Source organism: Corylus avellana, chromosome 9, assembly GCF_965113065.1.
Source record: "Corylus avellana chromosome 9, dhCorAvel1.hap1.2, whole genome shotgun sequence".
Classification (NCBI taxonomy): Eukaryota; Viridiplantae; Streptophyta; class Magnoliopsida; order Fagales; family Betulaceae; genus Corylus; species Corylus avellana.
This window is the reverse complement of record NC_142498.1, coordinates 9,264,510-9,288,337: the sequence shown is the minus strand read 5'-3', so window position 1 is coordinate 9,288,337 and position 23,828 is coordinate 9,264,510. Positions and strand designations below refer to the sequence as shown.

General features: G+C 36.3%; 3 protein-coding genes across 3 annotated transcripts; 2 read left to right on the top strand and 1 right to left on the bottom strand.

The window, feature by feature from the left end:
• Positions 1–1,103: 1,103 nt before the first annotated feature.
• On the bottom strand, positions 1,104–5,810 carry ADCL (D-aminoacid aminotransferase-like PLP-dependent enzymes superfamily protein). The gene is made up of 5 exons (XM_059604835.2): positions 5,381–5,810; positions 5,234–5,280; positions 3,934–4,112; positions 2,143–2,816; positions 1,104–1,540 (listed from the first exon to the last, which is right to left on the bottom strand). The coding sequence occupies exons 1-5, from the start codon at positions 5,577–5,579 to the stop codon at positions 1,446–1,448; spliced, it is 1,194 nt and encodes a 397-aa protein (XP_059460818.1). The 5' UTR covers positions 5,580–5,810; the 3' UTR covers positions 1,104–1,445.
• Positions 5,811–7,432: 1,622 nt separating this feature from the next.
• LOC132189848 (uncharacterized) lies at positions 7,433–11,616 on the top strand. Its single transcript, XM_059604662.2, has 3 exons — positions 7,433–8,236; positions 9,697–9,777; positions 10,754–11,616. Exons 1-3 carry the CDS (start codon positions 7,852–7,854, stop codon positions 11,170–11,172), a joined length of 885 nt encoding a protein of 294 aa, XP_059460645.2. The 5' UTR covers positions 7,433–7,851; the 3' UTR covers positions 11,173–11,616.
• A 2,264-nt stretch (positions 11,617–13,880) lies between these two features.
• Positions 13,881–21,486, top strand: LOC132189334 (RNA polymerase I-associated factor PAF67). Its single transcript, XM_059604034.2, has 7 exons — positions 13,881–14,607; positions 14,831–15,162; positions 17,385–17,724; positions 20,020–20,168; positions 20,269–20,362; positions 20,921–20,992; positions 21,090–21,486. The coding sequence occupies exons 1-7, from the start codon at positions 14,059–14,061 to the stop codon at positions 21,132–21,134; spliced, it is 1,581 nt and encodes a 526-aa protein (XP_059460017.2). The 5' UTR covers positions 13,881–14,058; the 3' UTR covers positions 21,135–21,486.
• Positions 21,487–23,828: the final 2,342 nt, after the last annotated feature.

Sequence of the window (23,828 nt, the reverse complement as noted above, 5' to 3'; positions counted from 1 at the left end):
TTAATTCTTGATCCTATAAAAAAATTTCCAAGCAATTTTTATAAGATGTAAACACAAGACACCACCTCATGTATGACCGCTGAAAACAAAAACAAAAAAAAAATATTGTAGTAGCAAGTGCTACGATTCCAATTGATTATAATCCATATTTGGTTGTGACACAAAAATTGATTATCTATTTTTTATTAGGGTTTTAATGTTTATTTGAATTTCCTTCTTTAGTTTATTTATTTGTCTTTAAGATATAAGATTTTGTAATGTTTTCCTTCTTAGGTGATTTAGAGCCCGTTTGGGAGTGTGATTTCAATAAGTGCGATTTTAAAATTGCGTTTTTGAAATCGCCATTTTTGAAATTGCATAGGCATTTGGTAAAACATGTTAAAATTGAGCAGAAATTTTTCACGATTTTAAAAATTGCAATCCCAAAGACTCAAAAATTGCGATTTAGTTTAAAAACGCAGATTATTTCTTTAAAAACGCACTTCCAAACGGGCTCTTAGTTTCTTATTAGGTTTTAAAACTACCTTTAGGATATTAATAGACATAGTTACGGATTTTACCTATATTTAGTTTTATTTCTTTCTTTTGTAGTTTTGTATTCTTTATTATAAAAAGGCACTGAATGTAATGAAAAAAAAAAAAAAACCTTTTGCTCTGAGCCATGGATGAGGAAAGAATAAACTAGTCTTTAGGTTTTATTGATTATTTAGGTTTTATACTTTAAGAGTTAATGCATTTTGCAATTTAATTATAATTTTATAATGGGCTTGACCCAAAAATTAGTTAATTTAGTTAAGATTTCTTAGAGTCTATTTAAGTGTTCTTTTGAACCTTTATAAATACAGATTATGATTAATGAAAAAATAATATTTTGTTTTTGAGAATTGTAATTGCTCTTTTTCTATGGTGATACTTTACATTCCTAGTAAGACGCTAGATTTATCTGATTAGTGAGAAGTTAATCCTGGTAAGAGCAGATTTATCCGCGTCATGCGTAGCTTGTTATTTTTACTTAGAATTGAAGACACTCTCCTTTCCTTTTTATCCATACTTTCCGTGCTATGACCTTAAAGGAATTTTTATGGGGACATTTTGGAGGGAGGAAAAGAACAGTACTATTGCATAAAAAAGATAAAAATTGAAAACCTTACATTTACATTGCTGGTAAGTACAACTGATTCTCACTGCTATTATGTCTTTAATACAATACCCAATAGAAAGCTATCATCAAACCTGACATTGCGACAAAATGATCCTCTCCCGTTCAAAATGAACCAGTCCATTATATCATAAGGGTAAAATTATCATTTCACACATTTTTTTGATAATTTTGTACCGGATACCCTCCAGTTAAAGGGCAATATGCCAAAATTTAATGCACTTATTTGTTATAAAGGATGGTAGAACTTGCATTAAAGGTTGAAGGACAGAACTCCGCATCAAGCTTAGTAAGGAACAGGCACACGAACTGTAGGGGGACCGGATTTCATGTCCTCAATAATGAGATTCAAGAGACTGAGAGCCACAGGACCTTCTTTGCCTAAAAAGAAACAAAATTTGTAACTTCTATCAACTTTCAAAGTTTTATAAGCAACAATATTTCAACTTAACAATTTAAGTAAGAGAATGGTTATCAAGGGCCATAGAATAATATAAAATGCATTACTTTTAGGTATTTCTTAGAGCTTGTTTGTGATTACAATAAGGAGGTTAAAAAGTATTATTGATACCTAAAAAGTTCACATATTTGGTAAAAAATTTCAAAAGTACTTCTTTGACTTTTTTACTCTAAAAAAAAGTCAAACTCACTTTTGAAAAAGACTTTAAATAAAGCTTTTACCAAAAACTCATTTTGATTTAAAAGTTCTATTTTCAAATACAATCTCAAACATGCTCTTAAAAGGGCCAGCATGATTGTAACAATGTAGTTCACATATATAAAAGCAACTTCAAACATGAATAAATGAGGTCCACTGTGCTTAATGATGTTTTTTCTATAACTTTTTATCAGTTAAAAAAACTCATAATAGAGCATACAACACAAACACATTGTCAAATCATTAAACCAGCCTAAGCTTTTGGGACAAATGATTACTTCTAGGGTACACAGTGACAGTACATAACAGGAGGAAGAGTTCTTACCATCACCAATGACCTGCTCATCCCACTGCACAACAGGCCGAACAAGAACTCCACTGCCAATAAGCATCATCTCATCAGCTTCCTTCCCTTCCCCCACACTCACATTTCTTACTTTGATTTCCCCAAGCTTCCCCTCCCTAACCAGTTCTGCAGCAAGAGTCAAAACTCTCTTAGCCGTGCACCCACTTAGAATATAGTCAAAACTAGGCATAATAAGTTCCTTCCGCTTTGTAACAAACGCCACATTCATGTTAGGCCCTTCAGCAACAAATCCATCACTATCCAGCCAAATAGCTGCATATGCACCATTTTCTTCTGCCTCCATCTTTGAAAGCACATTTGGGAGGTAATTCACACTTTTCATGGTAGCAAATTGAGGAGGTTTTATTGGGATTGATGAAGTTATTACTCGGATGCCCTTTGAATCAAACGGTGATTGATCTTGGATTACAACAGCATAAAGAGCTGGTTGATGGCAGCCAGATGGGGATAGTTGGAAATCACCAGGTCCTGCAGAGAGCCAGTATCTCAGTGATCCTTTTCTACACTTGGAAGCACTGACAGTTTGTATCAGTATTCTTCTTATTCTTTCACGATTATATGGGAGTTCAATTTTGGCCATTGATGCAGACCTTAAAATTCGGTCAAGGTGTTGGTCCAACTCGTAGAGGTATCTGGGGTTATGAAAAAAATACTATTAGCAGCTTGAAAATCGATAGCTTAAGACCAGTAAATAAATATTAGTTGTTTTCTACTGCCACATGATTCACTAGGAACAAGTAATTGTTTTTGCTCTTCAAGAAACAGGAAAAAGATACAAATCCAGGAAAGATTTGTAAAACTTCAAGTTCATAATTGATTATGACAAATTGTCTAGTAGAAAAGTTCTAATATATATATATATACACGTTACACATAAAAATCCTACCAAATTCAATAAGCCCAAGGCCCCATAATGGAAGATAAAAGCCCACAATGATACAACAAGCCCAGCCCAGTGCTGAAGGTCTAAGCCCATCGTCATCGCTATTCTATGATGGTCCGGGATAACTTACTCCCACCACGTCTACAGTGATCATCAAGCCGACAATCTTAGGGTCAAACACACACATTAATCACATCAACGTTACCCACACTCTCGGATACTGATTGATTACAGGAACAGTTATGAATCACTCTCAGATCACATTCATGATAGCGACTGCTGTTACGCGCCATTCTTGGAGTCAACATTGATTACAAGCATTCTCGGGTCAATTACAGTGACAGTTATGCCCCACTCTAAGGATTCGCACTAACGACAGTAGCGGTTTCATAATAACCGTAACAACTAGGGAACAGTAATATTAACTCCTCCGTCCGTTACGCCCGAATTCCAAATCCTCTGCCCCGTCATCATCATTACATCCACCACTACACCTATATAAGGGTACAAAAGTCCAGGACACAGGTACATGACTCATTCTTAGTAAATACTATGCAGAACTCAGAAAGAAGCTAACTTTAGCATTAGAGGAGGATTCGCCGGAACATCCCGGCATATTCTCTTAACCTCATTTTTGTCTCACAGATTGAAAGAATGAGCGACATTCAAAGTTACGATTTCATCCCTTGAATCTACCATGCCGGAAACTGTACCAACATATATATATAATGGCCTATTTCTGTATATATTGACCTTTGAGGCCTTCGTATGATGTGTGTGGGCATTAGAAGAGCTTAACAATATTCCAAGTGTATTTAGGAGGTTAAAAAAGAAAAAATGTGTGTTATGGAGCCAAAAGCACTGACCCATTCATGATGGCTGCAGTATCGAAAACACCATGCCCCCTGTGGACCATGTGGTCATCAATGGGGATCACCATAGCTGCTGGATCTGTTGTTATTCCACCAAAAACACTAGAGTACATGGCCAGGAATTGCTGCTTGCCCTTTTGGGTATCTCGGTTTGTTTTTAGCCTTTCAATGGCCTTGAGAAATGTCCAGATGAAACAAAATGTTACTAACCGAAAAAAGTAGTTCTACTAATTTGGTGAATTTAATTATTTAATTAATATTTTAACAGTCTTCCTCACGTGTGGGCACAAACTTTTTATTCTCTCCCTTAATAAGTGAGGTCCAACACGTGATATATTTAATTGAAATAGGAGGTAAATGACAAAGACAATGTTCGAACTTAGGACCTTTGCTCTTATACTATGTTAAATCACTACTTATCCCAAAAGCTTAAGCTGATAAGAAATAGTGAATTTAATTATTTAATTAAAATTCTAATGTATAAAAAGATAAACTAAAGAATTGTCAAATATCAATTGTTAGGGAGAAAGACACAAACGGAGTCAACCAATAGTACATTAATATACATATTTAGACACCGCTCTAGGCCAAAAGCCTAAATTAATAGACTTAGGTCCACCTAAGTATATCAACTACTCACTTTCTTTATACTTTATCAATGAGAAACACAACACTCACAAGTGTACTTTACAACAGTTAAAAACAAAAGCTTTTTTTTTTTTTACGTATAAATTGTACAATAGAACAACCTATTTCTCATTGAATGATGCCAGTGAAAAAAAAAAAGAAAAAAAAAAAGAGGAAATACACTGAATACAAAATTAAGAAATAATAACTAGAATATTTACAATAGAGAATATTATCATAATATGCTGTGAAAATTATGAAAATATTCTGACACAAATATGGTAATGTTGTAAAATCAATAATATACTAACATGAAGTATGGTAAAGAACAGGGCCCATAAGGTAGTTCCCCAAAAAAGATTTAAAAAAACTATTAAGAACATATATATATTTTTTTATATAAAGTAGACCTATAAAACCAATTTTCTCCCCTAGTTTTGTCCCCCATAATAAAAGTTCTGGTTCTGCACTGGTCAAGAAACCACAAGTCTCAATCTTGATCCATTACCCATTACACATTTTTAATGCAGAAACCAATCCAGTGCTCTTCTTTTCTTTTTCCCTTTAGATTATGATTTTCCATGGTAAGTTAAAATGATCACATCCATCACACATCCATATGGAAATGAAAACAAGTGAAAACACAGAAGGGAGTAGGAATATTAACCTCTAAACAAGACAAGTTTGGAACATCGGATATTTGAGCAGTAGAATCTGCCACAATAAAGTCAAACTTACATCACTCTTTATGATCTGATCCAACATCTATTTAAGAAACCCAAAACTCTGTAAAGATGATAAATAGAAAACTCACCAACCAAAGCTTCAGAGTGATTAGAACTTCTCAAAGTTCTTATTTTTGTATGCGACCCATGTTGAGAAATCCCAAATCTAAGTCCCGAATGTGAAAGAATGGGGAAAAATACGTTTGAGTTGTGCGAATGATGATGGACCTTTGAGGGAACTCGTGGGTCATGCGAGACAAATTTGGAGCAAGACGAGAGGGAAGCCATGGAAACAAGCGGAAGGAGCTATCAGAAGCAATGGGAACAAGAACAAATCCGAGAGAAATCATTGGTCAAGTCCTCGAAAGATTCCTAGCTGGCCAAGTCCTCGAAAGATTCCTAGCTGAAACAGGACAGAATAGAATATGTCGACTCTGTCTTTTCCGAGGAAAATGCAATTATAGTTTATTTTGCATAAGAAAATAGATGTGACTATTGTGTTAAATTTAAAATTGTGCTAATTTATTTTATTAGTTTCTTTTGTAGGATGTTTTTGTTGTGTGGTGTTTTCCTTTTCTAGATGAGAAATTCTACACATTTTTTTTTAAGTTTACTACTAGTTCCGATGGCACATGCAAGGCACATGCTTGATTCATTGTGTAAGGGTGGGTATCGGTTCAGTCGGTGTGTTGGTAGGGGAATTTTCACCTACAGATTTGTAAAAGTCAATTAAGTCACTTAATTAACCGACTTCATACTGACAAGGAATAGTTTTAACATTTTCGATTAATTAGTCAATCAATAGGTGGTCGATTAAGTTGGTTATAGGTTTTTATGTTAAAATTTATCAACTTCCTTATAAGTTGTAACTACATAATCAATTAAGCATATAGTTTATATATATATATATATAAAAAAAAGAGTAACTTCATTGAACACAAACTAAAAGGGTAATCACAAATTAGTTCGACAAGCACAATAAAGAAACTTACTAGATAAAATTCAAAATTCACTTAAAAAATAAGTTAAGTTGGTTAATTGGCGGTTATCCAACAAAAACAAAACCTTTTGGAACTAGGTTAGGATAAAATTGGTTTAGATATAAGTTGTTCTTTCAAAAATACAATTCTCTGTGGGTTCGACCTCGCACTTGCAATCCATTAAACTACAAACGATTCATGCACTTGCAAGTATATTAAAATTTGCACAACACTTAGGCACCTACTTATGGTATGTACAACTATGCTGTTATAGATAGTTTAACAGAAGATGGATACCGCGAAGCATCTGATTACCTTGGAGGATTCGATTCGAGTGATGCTTGAGAAATTATTGCAAGCTTATGCGGGTACTCATGGTAACTAGTGCTTTTGAGTTATATTGTAGACTTAGAGCTTTTATGCGAGTCTGCATATTGAGATATAGTGTGAATCCCTTGTAAAGATGATGATTTGTATAGTGTAATTTTAGCTACTTGATGATCCTTGGTAGATGCTCTGGTTGTAATGATTAATGTTTATAGAATCTTTTTATTTCCTATGCTTGTATTCTCTGTTTTCGAATAGTAGAGGTCTCTGAATCTTATTTGGAGTGGAATAAGACTAGGAGACGAACCGTTGAGTTAATTATTACTTAATTAATTTTTGGAGTGTTACATTGAGTCTCTGTTTAGGGAGCCATACCTCCTCTCTTTTTTTTTTTTTAATTAATGCAATCTTTTTTTTCTCTATATATATATATATAAAGGTTAAGTTCCATATTTTCAAATTGACGTAGCAATTTATAATTAGTAAAATAAGTAAGAGAAATTAATAAGCCAAAATTTACTGCCCGACAAGTTTGTAAATGATTTTGTAGCAAAATTACGGTAATCAAAATCAAATAGTGAAATAGGATGCGCGCCTACTGGAAGTCTTCTCTAACCTGTCTCACAAAGACCTTCTATTAAATTGATTATGGTTTGAATTTAATAAAATATACGCACACAACTTACAGCAACCAGAGTTGGTATTTAATTTAATTTAATTTAATTAATCTCGGCATGATTTTCAATTAATTAATTAATTAATTGTGAAACCAACGCGTAAAAGAAATAAAGATAGCGTGTTGACCACTCGCACCAACTCCAACGTACTAATGTTTGCTTCTCCATGACTCAGAAGAAGAAGCTCGACATTTTCTGCTCCTGCTAACAAGCGCGTAACCGATTCTAAAAGCCGGAGAAATCATACGCGTCACCGTGAGTGCACAGTGGAGTGCATACGCCCGGCACGCCAGAAATCTGATTAGCTACGAGCCTACGATGCGGACGTACAAACACAATAGCAGTTACTGTAATTCACTCATTTTTTTCTTCTTCCCATAAATCCCACCTCTGGCTCTTCATATCCTTCAAATCTTCCAAATTAGGGTTCCTTTTGGGTTCTCTCCAATTTGTGAATCCCCAGAACCTGGCTTCGAACTTGGTTGGCTTTGCTTAGATCTGGCTCGTCTGTTCAAATTGTAGAGAAAATCGAAGGCTATTTGATTCTTGAGCTATTACAACAAGAAGTAGGGTCTGATGGAGGTGATCGGGGACGCGCTTCGCCGGGCGTTCATGCCGAAGCACGAGTACGAGACCCTGCGGGAAGAGGACAGGGCGTGGGGCAAGCTTCAGAGGCCGCTCGTAACGGCTTTCGTGGCCTTCATTTTGCTCCTGGTGATTATATGCACGACTATCAGTTTGAACATTGTTTACCCTGGCGACAATGGGAAGAGGCCGTTTTGCAGCGACGAGAGGCTTCAGCCTCTGTCTTTGAACTCCAAAGGGGGTGGAGGAGGAGATTTTGATCTGTTTCCGGGCGCGTATTATCTGACCGACCAGGAGACTGTGGATTACTACTTGATGGTTGTGTTCTTTCCCTTCGTGCTCATTTTCTTGCTCTCGGCTCTCTATCTTGTTGCAGGTAAAGGCAAATTTTTCGAGTTTTTGTGTCTCGTTTATTTCGAACTTATTGGTGTTTTTTGTTAGTTTTCTGGGAAGAACGGGGGATGGTAGAGAACTTGGATTTTGAGTTCTGTGTTTGGTTTGGGTTATCAAGAGTGTACCTTCCTATTAATCCTAAGGGTCATATAATATTATTTCAATTCTGGGAGGTTCATTCTGTTTATATTGGAACATTTCTCTCTTTTTTCTATTTTAATTCTAGGATTTCATTCCATTTTCAGAAGAGTCGTATATAATGTCAGATATAGCTGTAAATTTAGGATTATATGAGAAATAGGAAACAAAGTTCTTACGTTGTTGATGTTGGTATGCGCTTTTTATAATATTTGAGAAGTTATAAGATCCTCAAGTAACAGAGGATTTACTGTCAATCATTAGATCTTGATGCCAAAAATTAGTTTTTTAAGCTTAGTAATTTTTTACAGTTAACAGAATTAACCTCACTAGATGCATTTTAGCATGACGACATGCTGTCAGTCAACATCCTAGGCTCTGAGCATAATTACTAGAAAGGGAATCCAGTTCAAAATATTTTTATGGCATATGTGAGATTGAGAAACGACTGGGAGCCCAATTGGAAACTTTTGGGTTACCTTATAAAAGCTTTTTTTTCTAAACAAAGAGGAAACTGTTAAGTAATTAGATTGGAAAACTGAGTTGGAAACTTTGTAAAAGAGCTCATGCAAGGTGAAAACATACTTAGATTTTCATTAAATCTGAAGTTTATGGAAATAATGTAGGGGATAATTCTCTTCTTGTGTTTTAAGTCAAGAAAGCACAAAACTCTCCAAACTACTAATCTAATTGAAAGCAATTTCAAATAAGTTTTTGAAGCATTTCCTCAGCATGTTAGAAAGGACTTGTGTATCATCTTTAGAAGTCAGCAAAAATGTTATCATGAAATTGTATCTTTCCATCCAACCTTCTTGTTTCTGGATAGAGACCTAGAATTTTTGTCGTGTGTTTTTATTGAAGGTTCTATCTTCATGGTCTTTTTGCTCTTTGTTTCAGATACTGGGTTTTTAAAATTGATGATTGAAGTACTTACAGTCACTGCTCTGCAGTGTAAACTGAAATATGTGAAAATAATGAAGGGTCAAGCACCTTTTGCTGTTTGCTCAATGTATTTATCTATGGGTGTATGTTACTTGCTGCAAACTTGTTTACTTGAAAGAGACTTTCAGTATTTTATTGAGTCTCTTATGTTAGCTCTGATCCATCAGTTGTACCCCATCCAATATAAAATCATGTCCTGCATCAATGTTAGTTTGGTTGCTCTGGGATCAATTCCAAGATTGTTTCATTGGATACTTTTTCGCATAGGTTCCAAATGGTTTGTTTGTATTATAGCCATGTAATCTACTGCTTTCTTTATGTTTAATGATTTTCTGTTTTCTCATAGTTCTGATTTTGCTGCAGGAATCATTGTTGCTTATGCTGCTCCAAAAAGACATGAGTGCTTGAAGGTGGTCGAAAATAATTACTGTGCTTCAAAAAGAGGTGTGCTCTTTCTCTAACTTGTTTTCTCTCGTGTAAATGAAATTTAGCTAGTATGAGTGGTATTTTTCTTTCATGCCCATCGTTTACCTAAACAACAACCCCTCCCCACCTTTCTTCTATTTATTTATTTATTTTTTATTTTATTTTTTTCAATTATTGAAGACGTCAAAATTTTTTTTTTTCAAATATGATGGGAGTGATCCTTTCTATTTATTTTAGGAATAGCTGCAGCTGTCATTAGGTTGTTGCTATGAACTCTTCTTAAAATCCTTGCTAGATTGTTCTCATCTCTAATCCGGATTATGTTTAAAAGCTGAATACATAAACAATTTAGCCCACCAAATGTTGGTCTGTGATGTATTTCTCCCTGAAGTGTCTCTGTTATGCTTCGTTTGGTTGCCAACATGACAGTGTGAAGAACAAAAGTTAGGATCTTTCAGCTTCTAGGTAGTCTGGACACAGTTCGTCTGGTTGATTTGAGGCAGATTTAGATGAATAATCCACAAATTTTTGGCTTGGAGCTACAGAGTTTATATTTTGTCTCTTCTTGCATTTGGAACAGGAATATTGTTACATTTATATTTAAGCCTTGCTAGCGTATCATTAGGACTACTTGGATTACTTTTATGTTTAACCCTTGTTACATTTTGTCTTAATATAATTTTTCTTGTAGTAATACAAATCAGAAAGTCTACTTGGATTACAGTTGATTACAGAAAATCATCTGCGACTGGATTTTCAAAAGTTGAAAGCCAGAGACATCCTTCCTCTTTGTTTGCATTTTTTTCGTTTACTTTTTGTGCAAGAAAATGAAAAGGAAATTAATGTAATCATAACCATGGAGATGTTTCTTGTACAATTTACTCAGTTTTCATCATATCATTGTCATATCTGATAGAGGCTAAAAAGACTTGGAAAAATGTTGCATGAACACCTCAAATAAGTGGATTTGAAGCTTCCTTCTTGTAATCCACAGGTGGGGTTCGTTGTCTGTCTGTGTTGAATATCATCTTTGCCATCATCTTTGGCCTTCTCGCGTTATTTCTTGGATCAACCCTCCTCACATTAGGGAACAGCTGCTCTGTACCCCTATTTTGGTGCTATGAGATCTCGTCATGGGGACTGGTTATTCTATATGGGGGAACTGCATTCTTCCTAAGAAGGAAAGCAGCTGTGATTCTTGATGAGGGAGACTTTAGCGGTCGAAACCTTGGGCTGGAAATGTTGGAAGCGAATCCCTTGGAAGTCACACCAGACTTGGAAAGGCGTGTTAATGAAGGGTTTAAGGTATGGATGGGGTCATCCCTCCTATCCTCTGACGAAGAAGATGAACCTAACAGTTACCAGGAAGCGCCTAATGCTAATCATACCGGTGCTAACAGGCAAAGAGTGTGATCTTCAAGTTATGCGTTCAGAAATCAGAATAACACATCTTCCTTGCAATTTCTTAATGACTTAAGCACTGGGAATGGATGGAGTTTTGGATTATTGAATGCACAAACTTCTTGATAGTTCAACTGATGTCATGCAACGAGTGGATGGAGCTATTTGGCTGGGGATGAAGTCCACTGTATAAGGTCTCATTTCATTTGTCGTCTTAGGTAATGTAGCTTGTGAATAACTAACGAATTTTTCTCATTTTTCTTCGCTTTTTGGGAGGAGGGCGAGAGAGGAAAAAGAAAAGCAAGAATTAGTAGTTACTCTTGCTGAGTTTTGTATCCAGTATGGAAGTCCGCTGATTACTGATAAATACTTATGAACTTGATATACTTGTTTTTCTGTCTCAACATTCTCAGAACAGATAGTATTGTCATCTCAGAAATGTGGCTTGGTTATCAATTTATTGGTCTTATGATGGTGCGACAGTTTGTGCGGAGCTAGCTCGTTGAGCATGCACCACCTAATGGAGGATGTGAGTCTTGATACAGTGAAATGGCAAATAAGATTTCATGTATAGACGACGGTGTTAATACGATTGACCACACCCCACCCCAGTAATTTGGCCAAGAATACTTGCAAAGATAAGCAAAAACAAAAGACGGTGAACAAAAGCCGGTAGACACTCTAATGCTTAAGTCAATAGGATAATTTAATTTCTGAAATGGTAGGAGGCAATAAGACAGGAGAAATGATGTGCATGCCTCAAATTAGGGCTTGTTACCTTCTTTATAGAATTGTCATAGGTAAGGTAATAGGGTCTGATAATGCAAATATAGGAGGTGAAGAGCTCAGTATGGGAGGTGGTTGATTCCAATGAATGCCTTTCCTTCTGCGCATCCCTTCCTTGTAGAGTCAATCCTTCCTTATACAGTGTCAAGTTTGAATAGGTAAGGTCATTAGTGGGGTATACTTTTCATTATACAAAGCCTTTTTACTATATGTATGTGACTGTTGGTTGAGTATAATGCTCCAAAAAATTATTTAACTAGTAATTAACTCTTCACTATGCTTCCTGTCTAATTCTTCCAAGAATGAGACCAAGAAATCTCTACTACTCAAAAAGAGAATATTAAGCAACGAAAACACATGATATCCTTATCAACATTAAATCATTACAACCAGAACATCTATTAAGAATCATTACATTTACTAATATAGTCTATACATATCATCGCTATAAAAATATCCAAAGTAAACCTTAATACATACACGTGTCTTAAACTCTAAGTATGTTATATCACCCAAAGTTACTAATTACCATGAACAACCTCTGAAATCCCACGATGAGTTTTCAAGCGTTATGCCAATTACTATCATAACGCCAAATGATCACAACTATCTCAAATTCCTCCTTACTCAAATTTGGCATCTAAAAGTAGTCTAACTATACAGTATAAACAACATATGTTTTATATGTAGAAAAATATAAGTGTAAGTCCTTGACTTAGTGAGTAATAATATAGTTATCATGTACTGAACTCAGTTATTCAACAAAAGTTTATAAATCAAAAGTAGTAATATAAATGAAGTATTCCGTTAAATAAAAAAAATTTCATGATAATAGTTATAAATATAGTACTTGATATATTAACTGAGCATGTCATATAATAAAGTTGTAGTACAACACTCATGTTTTAGTACAAGCAGCTCGACCAAGTTTGACCTAGGGTGATTCACTCCACTAATGACGGTTGTCCTCGTTACCACCAATCAAACATGGTTACATTGGTCGCAAAACAAACATTGAATATAATACCAAACATGTTTAAATAGATATTAACCTGTAGCTAAAAAGAATGCACGAATACCAATCCGTATATGTAGGCTTGTAGCCATGCTACAAAAAACGAGACACATTATTTGGATGTTTTCGGCTCTTGCAACACTAGTTACACCAAACAATTTGAAACCATCAGATAAAAGGGTGCGAAATCAAACAAAATTTTTCGAAATTTCTTTAACCTATTCTATAAAAATGACTTATACTTTTTCCATGTGAGAAGCATGCATATGCCTTTTGAATATATATATATATATATATATATATATTTTAAAACTTTGTTCATGTAATTAAAAAAAACATGTATTTCTTACATATAAATGACACATGTCATTTTTATAAACTAGGTTAGAAAAATTTTCTTCAACCTAGTTTAGAGAAAAGCTCTGTCTGTGCAAAATCCAATCGTTCGATTTTATTTGTTTGACAATGAAGACCAAATCATGACCATCCACTTTTTCTCTTCCTCCACACTGTGAAGAATGGAATTTATTCCAACTAACTTTTTTTTTTTTTTTTTTTTTTTAATATATTTGCACAAGAGGAAAGAAAATGGGAGAATGATTCGAATTAGTGATCTCCATTTTATAAGGCGTGGTCCCAAGCTGATTGAGCTACTCCTTGAGGACCGACCTAACTTGCACGCCTTAATTTCCCAAAAAAAAAACCACAAAAAATTAATTTCTCTCAAATGTGAATTTTGTATTATATTTAATTTAATTCACCCTTCTAAACATATTTTAACAATTTTTTTTTTTTTTTTTTTCACAATCTGAAAAAAAAAGAAAAAGAAAAAGAAAAAAAAAAGCACATCCAAACCAACCTAAAATATGGAATAAAGGGGGTTTACTTTACGAGATCAAACTTGGGTTATGAGGCCGTAAGCCATTGGGCATTTGGAGGCTCCACAACAAGTCCAATTTCCAGAACCCAATAACAGTGGATCGGTTTCTCCCACAGTAAACCCTAGCACCACTCTCTCCGTTTCTCTCTCTCTCTCGCTCTCGCCATATATCGGTCATCGGTGCCATATCGCCAGGTCATAGCCGTAGTAGCAAGCAATGGCGAGCTTCGACTACGACGACGCACCGGCCAACTCGGCGGCCCCACCCTCTTCCCAATCCCAAACCCCAGACGAGGCGCTCGGATACGACCCGAACTTTGTGCCGGACTCGGTGAAGACGTTCGTGGTGCACCTGTACAGGCACATCCGGGAGAAGAATGTGTACGAGATTCACCAGATGTACGAGACGTCGTTCCAGACGCTGTCGGAGCGGCTCTTCAAGGACACGCCCTGGCCATCCGTGGACGCCGTGGCCCACTTCGTCGACAACGACCACGTCTTCTGCCTGCTCTACCGCGAGATGTGGTTCCGCCACTTGTACGCCAGGCTCTCTCCCACGCTCAAGCAGAGGATCGACTCCTGGGACAACTACTGCAGCCTTTTCCAGGTCGTGCTTCACGGGGTCGTCAACATGCAGCTGCCCAACCAGTGGCTCTGGGACATGGTTGATGAATTTGTATACCAGTTTCAGAGCTTTTGCCAGTACAGGGCTAAGATGAAGAACAAGACCGAGCAGGAGATTTCACTTCTCAAGCAGTTTGACCAGGTTTGTAACTATGCTCTGAGAATAATAGGTTATCGGAATGTAAACCCAATTGAAGTTATCTTTTGAATACTGGTGAATCAATGTGAACGAAAACAGCATGCTATTAGACCCTAAACTTTTGTTGCCAATAAAAAACACATCTCATGGTCATATATGCGTGCTTCTTTATGTTCCGCCCCGTTAGCATTAGGGGCTGAAATTAGAGCGATTGTTTCTATTACAGGCCTGGAATGTGTATGGTGTGCTGAACTACTTGCAAGCCCTTGTGGAGAGGTCCATGATCATTCAGATTCTTGAGCAGGAGAAGGAAGGTCTGGAACAGTTTACTGCGACCGATGGGTATGATTACAGTGGTGGCAGTAACGTTTTGAAGGTGTTGGGGTATTTCAGCATGGTGGGATTGCTGCGGGTTCATTGCCTTTTGGGTGATTATCATACTGGTTTAAAGTGCTTACTTCCCATTGACATTAGTCAACAAGGTGTTTACACGAGTGTAATCGGAAGTCACATTACCACCATATATCATTATGGGTTTGCCAATCTTATGTTGCGGAGGTACGATAACCCATTTATTGCCTTCTCCATTAGGTCTTGAGCTGCTTTGTCTTTGCATCTATGACTCTTTTAGTGTCTTTTGGGTCTGCTATTGTTTCTTGTCTAAAGATGTAGAACTTTCTGTCTTGATGTTTGTGTTTGTAAGGGATATAATAGTAGGGGCTCCTTTAAGTGTAATGGACATATTAGGTTAGTGGGCCAAAGCCCTTTGGTGAGTATGGTCCAAATAGTTAGGCTTGAGTTGAGGGGCTAACTCTATATAAGATTCGTAAGAGAATTGTAAAGGGATGAAAAGGATTATTCAGTAAAAGATTTCTTGGAGATTAGCTGTTCTCAAATCAGCCTTGGAGATTCTTGGGCTTCTCGAAGTGCCCATTCCCTATTATCATCCAATCTTTCATATTCAATCATTCTAACCATTCCATTATCCATTCAAATATTTCAAATTACATATAGGAACTAGAAAATATGTTACAATGTTGTTACATTTCAGTATCCATTTTTTAGCTTTGTTGTTAAGCTCTATCATTTCTTTATTAATTTTCCAAATTAAATTTTCTATTCCCATTAGTGTCTTATGTTTTTTTAAGCTTGATAATATAAGCTTACGTGTCTCCTTTGTCGATTAGTTATAGTGATTTCTTTATTCTGTTTGCTCCTTCTAGTTAAGTGTTTCCTTTTGTATATTTCTTGTGTACTTAGGGGCGCCGGGGGGCTTATGCTTTTATTGATATTTGTCTATTACTTATTAAAAAATATATATAAGTTGTGGGTGTTAGCCCTATTTGCCAGATTCAGAAGTATCGATCCTTACATGATCTGGAATGTATGCATTGCAGACAGTTTAGAGGTGCAAGCATGTAAAAATAAGTAAATTAATAATTTTGTGTTATGGGAAATTGTGATTGCTTATGATCTTGAAATTAAAATTCAGAGGTTGGAAACACTACTCGGAGATGAGTGATTTTCTAGGTGTTTTATATTGGGAGAAAAAACAAACCTAGGTTGTAGTTCTTGCCTCAACTTGAACACGGTCACCTACTTGCTACCTATATAAGAGCGGAGGAAGGGCTGGGGTTTAATGAATTAGGATGCCGGCAAAGTTGGAAGCCTTTGCTCTTAAGGTCTGGAGGACACCCCTTTGTTTCGTGTATCATCAAAGGATGTAGAGTTGTTGTATGTTTTAGTGCAAGTAACTGCAAGGTTGGATTTGATGGGAGCCATAATTTTATGGTGAAATAGAGAGTTAGGATTATGAGAAGATTTAAAGTTGTTTATTGGAAAGTGTGGTACGCAGGAAATTTTTCAAAGGAAGATGAGCTTTACTTGTGCAAGAAAATTTGATCAATTGCCGAATGCATTGGTTCACTTGTCTCTTAATGGTGCCCGAGAGGCTCTTGGTAACTTGTTGCCTTGTTGCCCTATTATTTTAGAATTTGAAATTTTAACATAAATCCCATTGCTGCCCCACACCCCCCCCCTTTCTCAAAAACACCCACCAACAATGAAAATGAAAAAGAACGAAATGATTTTCAATTAGTTTTAAACATAAAGCTCACAAATAAAATAAAGCTACTTTCAGTTAAAATGTTCTTGGTTTGCGCCTTTGTAAATATGTAAATTTTCATGTTATATCTCTATATGATCTTTCTTCCGGCAATGAGATCTAGCTCAAATAGCGTTTTCTTTCTTCATAAGAGCATTCTCAGCAGCTTCCTTGTCATTTCCCTACATTTAAGGATTAAAACTACTTTTTACTTCCCTATCTACATATACTCCACAATAGCTTTCCTTTTATCATTCCCTATATTAATTAAATATCATTTCTTTACTCTTCTTTATTTTTTTAGCTCTTTATTTCTCTACTTTTTTAATGATTCAGGAGAGAGAGTGCGTTTTTTTTTTTTCTTTTTTAATAAGCACACGGATTGCTACAGTGCAAACCTATACATTGGGTTGTATTGTAGCGATCTTAATGTCTATGGGAGATATAGGGAGTTTGCTGTGGATGGCTTTTTGTGATTTTTTTTTGACATTTTTCCTTAACTTAGGGAAGGGAACCACATATAGGGAGTCTGTTGTGAATGCTCTAATAATGGGAGGATGAGGTTGTGGGTTTAAGACCCATTGGGTGCATGTGTTACCACTAAAAAAAGATTCCTAAGATTTTTCTCTCTTTATCTGCATATTGAGCTCAACACCTACTGTTACTTCTCTTGAAGGTATGTGGAGGCAATTCGTGAATTCAATAAGATTCTTTTGTACATTTACAAGACCAAGCAATATCATCAAAAGTCTCCACAGTATGAGCAGATACTGAAGAAGAATGAGCAGATGTATGCCTTGCTGGCAATTTGTCTTTCACTTTGTCCCCAAGTAAAACTTGTTGAGGAAACTGTGAACTCTCAGCTGCGGGAGAAGTATGGTGAAAAGATGATCAGAATGCAAAGATATGATGATGAGGCATTTGGTATTTATGATGAGCTCTTCTCATATGCATGCCCTAAGTTCATTACCCCTTCAGCTCCAAGTTTTGAGGAGCCTCTTGTAAATTACAACCAGGTATTTACTTTCCTCAATTTGAGCCCATACTTCAAAAAGATTTGGACTGAAGTGTGCATCTTGCTTAGTGCTTTTTTAATAACGTTTTTCTACAGTTGTTATCAACAGCTTATTTTGAGATTAGAACTGAAGATATTTGTTTGATAGAAGTTGCCATTTGTTGAGCTCATAAAAACTAATCTTAAATGTTCTAATTATTGCTATTAGTCATTAACTGTATGTAGTATAAATTGGCAACTATGTTTAGTTGCAGGAATCTTTGAACCTATCAACTCGGGGTGAGCACCAAACCCTTGGATCAGCGTTCATTGGATTCCGATGCTTGAACCAATGGTGTTGATGGGTAAAATCAAAACCAAACCAATCAACCTCGAAAACTGAGTCAAGCTTAACTGAGTGTTGTTGGTTGGTTTTGGGTCGACTGGTTGGCTAGGTTAGGATTTCAGGTTTCACTTTACCGGCATAGGCTCCATCATGTGGAGCGGCCTGTGTTTGGGCCTTAATTTTGTCCTTCGAATCTAACCTCAAGTAAGCCAACCGACCAGGCCTCTTTGAGGTGAATCGTTTGTCGATCTTGAGCTTGAACCCCATGAGGAGCTCCAAAAGCTCAAAATCCTTTTTGGGGGGGCCCAAAGTGTACTCAAATCGTGTTGATCTCAATGTCATTCTCTATGTCCTCAAAGCTTTTTGCCCACGATTTTTTTGTAAGTAATCAAAATTTCATTAAAAAGTGCAAAGGCACAACTTAGGTAAACATGAAGTATACAAGAGAAACATCTAGTTAGAAAAAGAAGAACAGTCAAGGAAATCATGAAACTCAAGAAAATTAAGAAAGTCTAAAGTAGCTGCCCAATGGTAAAAGGTATTGAAAAATAAATACTTTTAGATCCACTACTGTCTTCAAAACTCCTATCATTTATTTTCGTCTAATACACCACAAAAAGGTAAGATGGTACCATCTTCCACACTGCTGCAGTCTGAGGATTGCTACTCAACCTCTCAAGTCTCAAACAAGTGAAAAGGTCAACCACTCTCGTTAGCCCAACACGACTAAGGATAGCACTCCATAAAGCACAAGCAATCTTATAGTGGAGAAAAAGATGATCCATAGATTACCCACACCTCTTATACGTACAATACCAATCCACCACAATGACATGTCACTTCCATCTTCCATAGGGCGGTCTACCAAGCAAAGAGCGCCGCTCTTATGGGGACCTTATTTTGCCAAATACTCTTTTAAGGGTAAGGAGTACCACCACGAGGATAAGGATGTTAAAGAATGATCTAACATTGACCCTCTCTTGGAAGGGGCCTAGCAAAGCTTGTCTTCACGTCAATGGCTCACTCTAGAGTACAACAAATTGAAGAATGAGGCAAAGACATCTACTTTCCAATCATGAGCTGCTTTGATAAAGCTTACGTTCTATTGATGGGAGCTGTTATATAGCTTTAAATGATCTGCCACAGAAGTATCCTTAACACAAACTATACTATACAAATCAGGGGAAGCTTCCTTGAGGCCTGAGGGTCTAATTCCCAGACCATGTGTCATGCCAAAATCTAACATTGAAGTTGTTTCCCACCTCAAATTGGGTATGATTAGCAAACTCCCTCCAATCCCTCATGATATTTTTCCATAACTCCACCCATACAACCCATAAACCTCATTAGAACACCGCCCACGATGATATTGACTTTGCCATTGACATTGTCTAATTGTTGCAAGACTTGACCGACAATAACAAGTACAAGTAGTCGGTGTAAATCTAATCATGGTGAAGCTAGCAGTGATGTAGTTGTTCTGTGAGATGACAAAGTTGCTCAGTGATTGTTGGGGAGGATAAAAGGGTGGGTTTTAGGGCCAACGAGTGAGAGTAGGGGTGAGAAAGTTGGGGTATATGTATTATGGGCATTGGTGTACTGGGTATTCAACGCCCAAACAAATGCCATTGGTTTCTTGAACCAGTGAACCAGCACCAACCTGCTTACTGTTGGTAACTGACCAATGTTTGTCAGTTTCATTGTTTTCAAGGGGCTTCCATGGGTTAACCATCACTTTGTGGAAGCATGCGTCTGCAATTAAATGGATGATTAGAATGTCTTCTTTACTCGTTTGTGGGAATATTTTTCTAATTCTTTTGAGGTTGTGATGGTCCTCAATGTCTTCCTGTCCGTCCACATTGTTGTACTACCTAAAATCAAAACTTATTTTGGCAGGTTATTAACTTATTCTATATGTTGGTTGCACGTTGATCTCTTTCTGATTTTAGCAAATGCATTTATTTATTGCAGGATGCCTACAGGCTTCAGTTGAAACTGTTTCTTTATGAAGTGAAGCAACAACAGTTACTATCGGGTGTCAGGACCTTCTTGAAAGTGTATTCAACCATCTCCCTTGGGAAACTTGCAAATTACATGGAAGTTGATGAACCTACATTGAGGTATTGCATGAGGAGTTCGGTTTTGGCTCAAAATCTCTGTTTCTTCGGGTGATAATATGTAAAGGTGATATCTTGAGCTTTTTTCTGCTATGCCTTACAGGACTATCTTGATGACATACAAGCATAAGACACATGCTGTTGATGTTGATGGAAAAATTGTATCCAATGCTGACGTGGATTTCTACATTGATGATGTATGCTGTTTATTTCCTTCAGTTATTTTTGATTCCTTTTAGTTTGGCTCCTGGGAAACTTACATAGGTCAGGAATCGTCCAAGGGCTTGTTTTTGTTCTTGAATTTATTATCATATGGTTTTAAAGACAATTTTGAGCTTTTGTTCATGGAATTTTTGTGAAATAAATTCTAACTTTGTAGCCTAACTAGATGCAATAGTTGTCAGCTGAAGTTATGCCCTTATACTTCACTTTTGTGTATCAACCCTTGCATTTGTAACATGTATGTGGATTACAAGTCTATTAAAGAAAACGTTAAAAAGAACAAAGGCACCTAAATGCAATGAAACTGTGGGTGATTCTGATTTTGCCTTCTCCTTTTCTCGGTGATCCTGCCTTGCTATGTGTTTTATGCATATCAATGTTTCAGCCTATGTAATTTGGATATAATGCAAATAAGCTACAGCATACAGGAATATCTAAAAACCAAACAAGATTAGGTTATTAAAAGCCAGAAAATTATTAGAAGAGCTTCTATTCTTAAGGGTGTGGCAATTCACAGTTTCATATTGCTGCAGGACATGATTCATGTTGTTGAATCCAAATCATCTAAGAGATATGGGGATTACTTCTTGCGTCAGATTGTCAAGGTATGCCAATTCTTTGCTGTTAAGCTACTTTCTCTTGCACTCGAACATCTAGGTGGTTTTTTAATGTAATCTTCCTTGATGTTTTCTTTGGTAACAGCTAGAAGGGCTGATCAATGATTTGGACCGGATAAAGCTGGACTGAGTTGCCCATCACCTTCTAGGGTTGGCCCCTGTGATCTTGCCAGTTGTTCTTTTCAATTATTATAGTACTTGGAGAAAGCTTATCCTTCTTACTTATTTATTCTTTTCCTGCTTTTTTGAATTAGTGGATATGGTTAGATATTAAATATGTGAGTTAAATCAGCTGCTCTTTTCTTGAACTTTGTAGTTTATTGGTAAGAAAAAAGGATTAATCCCGCTGTATGAGGTGCATGGAATAGGATCATCTCCATTTCAAGTGAATTGGAGAGAACCATTTCATGGTTGATATTAAAATTTACTGATCTAAATAGTGTATATGTTGTCAGTCATGTCATTCAACAGATTTTAAACAACATGGTACCATGTATATTGTTAGATCTAACAAAACAAAATTTTGACCATAAAATAGTTCTTCATTTCACTTGAAATGAAGAGGATGCTATGCCAGAATAAAAGAGGTTGTCATATGATATCAGGATTATTGGGGCTTGGATTTGGAGGTGGAAGTGGAGGAGAGCATTGTGGATGGAGCAGTGGGGCCACTTGAATTACATGTATATCATAAAATCTCTCCGAGGAGCTTCATCCTACCCACATTCCAGAGACCAAGTAACCAAGCACCAGTTTTGAAGCTTGCCACGCAGAGGATGAATATGCAAAATCAAAATTATTTTCTCTTCAAAACAAATGGAGTCAAGTGTTGAACATTTGCCAGCATATTCCTTGCATTAATCAAATGTGCCATGGAGCATCACTTTATTCGGATGAATTTCGGAAAAGTGGTGCTCCTTAGTATTAGCCAATCAAAGGTACTTGACGACGGTGATATTGATTGATTGATTGATGGATGAATCATAATATGCAGTAGTCAATTATGAGTCTCTGCATTATTTCCCCCCGAAAGTAGTGATGTTTATCTGTATGACGGGATAGAGTTCCGCCTATTAGTTGTGTATGAGGTTTTAATTAGGAAATTGGTTATTAATTTGTCTTTTTTGTTGCAGGTTTATCATTTAAGCATTTTCTTGTTGCCATTTAATAATGTGTCGATGAGTAGGTTGCTGTGGTTGTCATTGGTTGCCTTTGGCAGACAATCATGTGTTGCTACTTCAATGTGTCTAAGATGATTAGGTTGCCGTGATGGTAATTTATAAGACACATTGATAGCCAGTTTTCAGGGTAGCCACAACAGATGAAACACAAGCAACTCTTCTTGCAATCAAACTAGCAGCCTCCCATGAAAAAAAAAAAAAAAAAAACTAGCAGCCTCATATGGAGACTTTCCCATCATCATAAAAGGGGATTATCAATTAGTTGTCCTAGATAAACCATCCAAAACTCACATCACAAGCATACATTCATGAGCTACTCCCTAACTTCAGAAGCTGGTCTCCATCAAAAGTCTTGGCAGAAATGCCAACTCCAAGGCACATCTTTTAGCAAAATAGGCTACTTCTCATCATATCTTTTATCAAAGCAATCACATACAATAACACTAATAGATATTTACTTGGTTCTCTCAATGTAAGGTACGTTTACAGGAGTAAGCAATCACAAAGAAATTTATCATCAAAGATGTAATACAAGAATAGTAAAAGGAAAGTTACTCAGAATCCGAAGTTCATTATAACCAAATCCCACTTCCACATAAAAGAGACGATTCTCTAAATGAAAAAACAAAAGTACAAACTTTGTCTTTTGTTCGGTATAAGTAGCGACTGGTTTATCTCTCAAGGTTTCGCAAACATTTTTCTTGTTTCTTGGTGCGGCATCTTAAAACTGATAAGAAAGAGTGCGGGTCTCTCTCTCTCTCTCCGCCAAGGGCTAATCATTTGTGCCTTTTTTTGGTCAGACATGAAAGGATGTTAATGGGAGACCACGAAGTCAGCTAATACACAAAACACAAACCGTGTAGAACTAAAACACAATAAAAATCACTCAAAAAAAAAAAAAAAAAAAAATCGTCGAGACCCACCGTGTGACTAATAGTGGCTTTCAATTCACGTCCAAACATTTTTGGATGTATGCCCATTGACATGTGTACCATGTGAATCCATTTCATCCCATCCCCCCTTCCATTTTTCAAGGTTGCTTATGAAGATGCAGAGTTAGGAGGATTTTTGCTTGATTTCTAGTCCTTCTCTCATTTTGACCCAAAAGAAAGGTTTTTTTTTTTTTTTTTTTAATTGAATAAGGAAAGGGTTACATAGAAGCATCCTTCCCACTCCTGATCCGAGAGGAAGAAGAAGTGGGTGATCCTAAAAACAAAAATGAGGTACGTTCCTCAACAACAGACCCAAAATAAACTAAAACAGTATAATAATAATTGCAAAAGATAAAAAATTGGTCAAACAAGTGACTCAATCATCTCAAAAAGCCGCTCAATGCGATTATAGAAACGAAAGAAGTTGTTTAGATTTAGCCGAACCCAAAAGAAAGTTGCAGATTTTGAAATATAAGGATGATGATCAATCATGGCCCTAAAAAGAAGAAAATGCTTCATTCATTTTTTATTTGATAAATTAGACGTCCCCATCATAAACAGTAATTAAAAAATAAAATGGTTTCATTAATTTATATGTTTTGAAATTTGAATGGTAGGTGGGCATGCATTTTTGCCAATCCAAATTTACCTTCCGACAAACTAGCACCCCTCCATCTGTCCCAATCTAACATATACTGAAAAGTGCACACA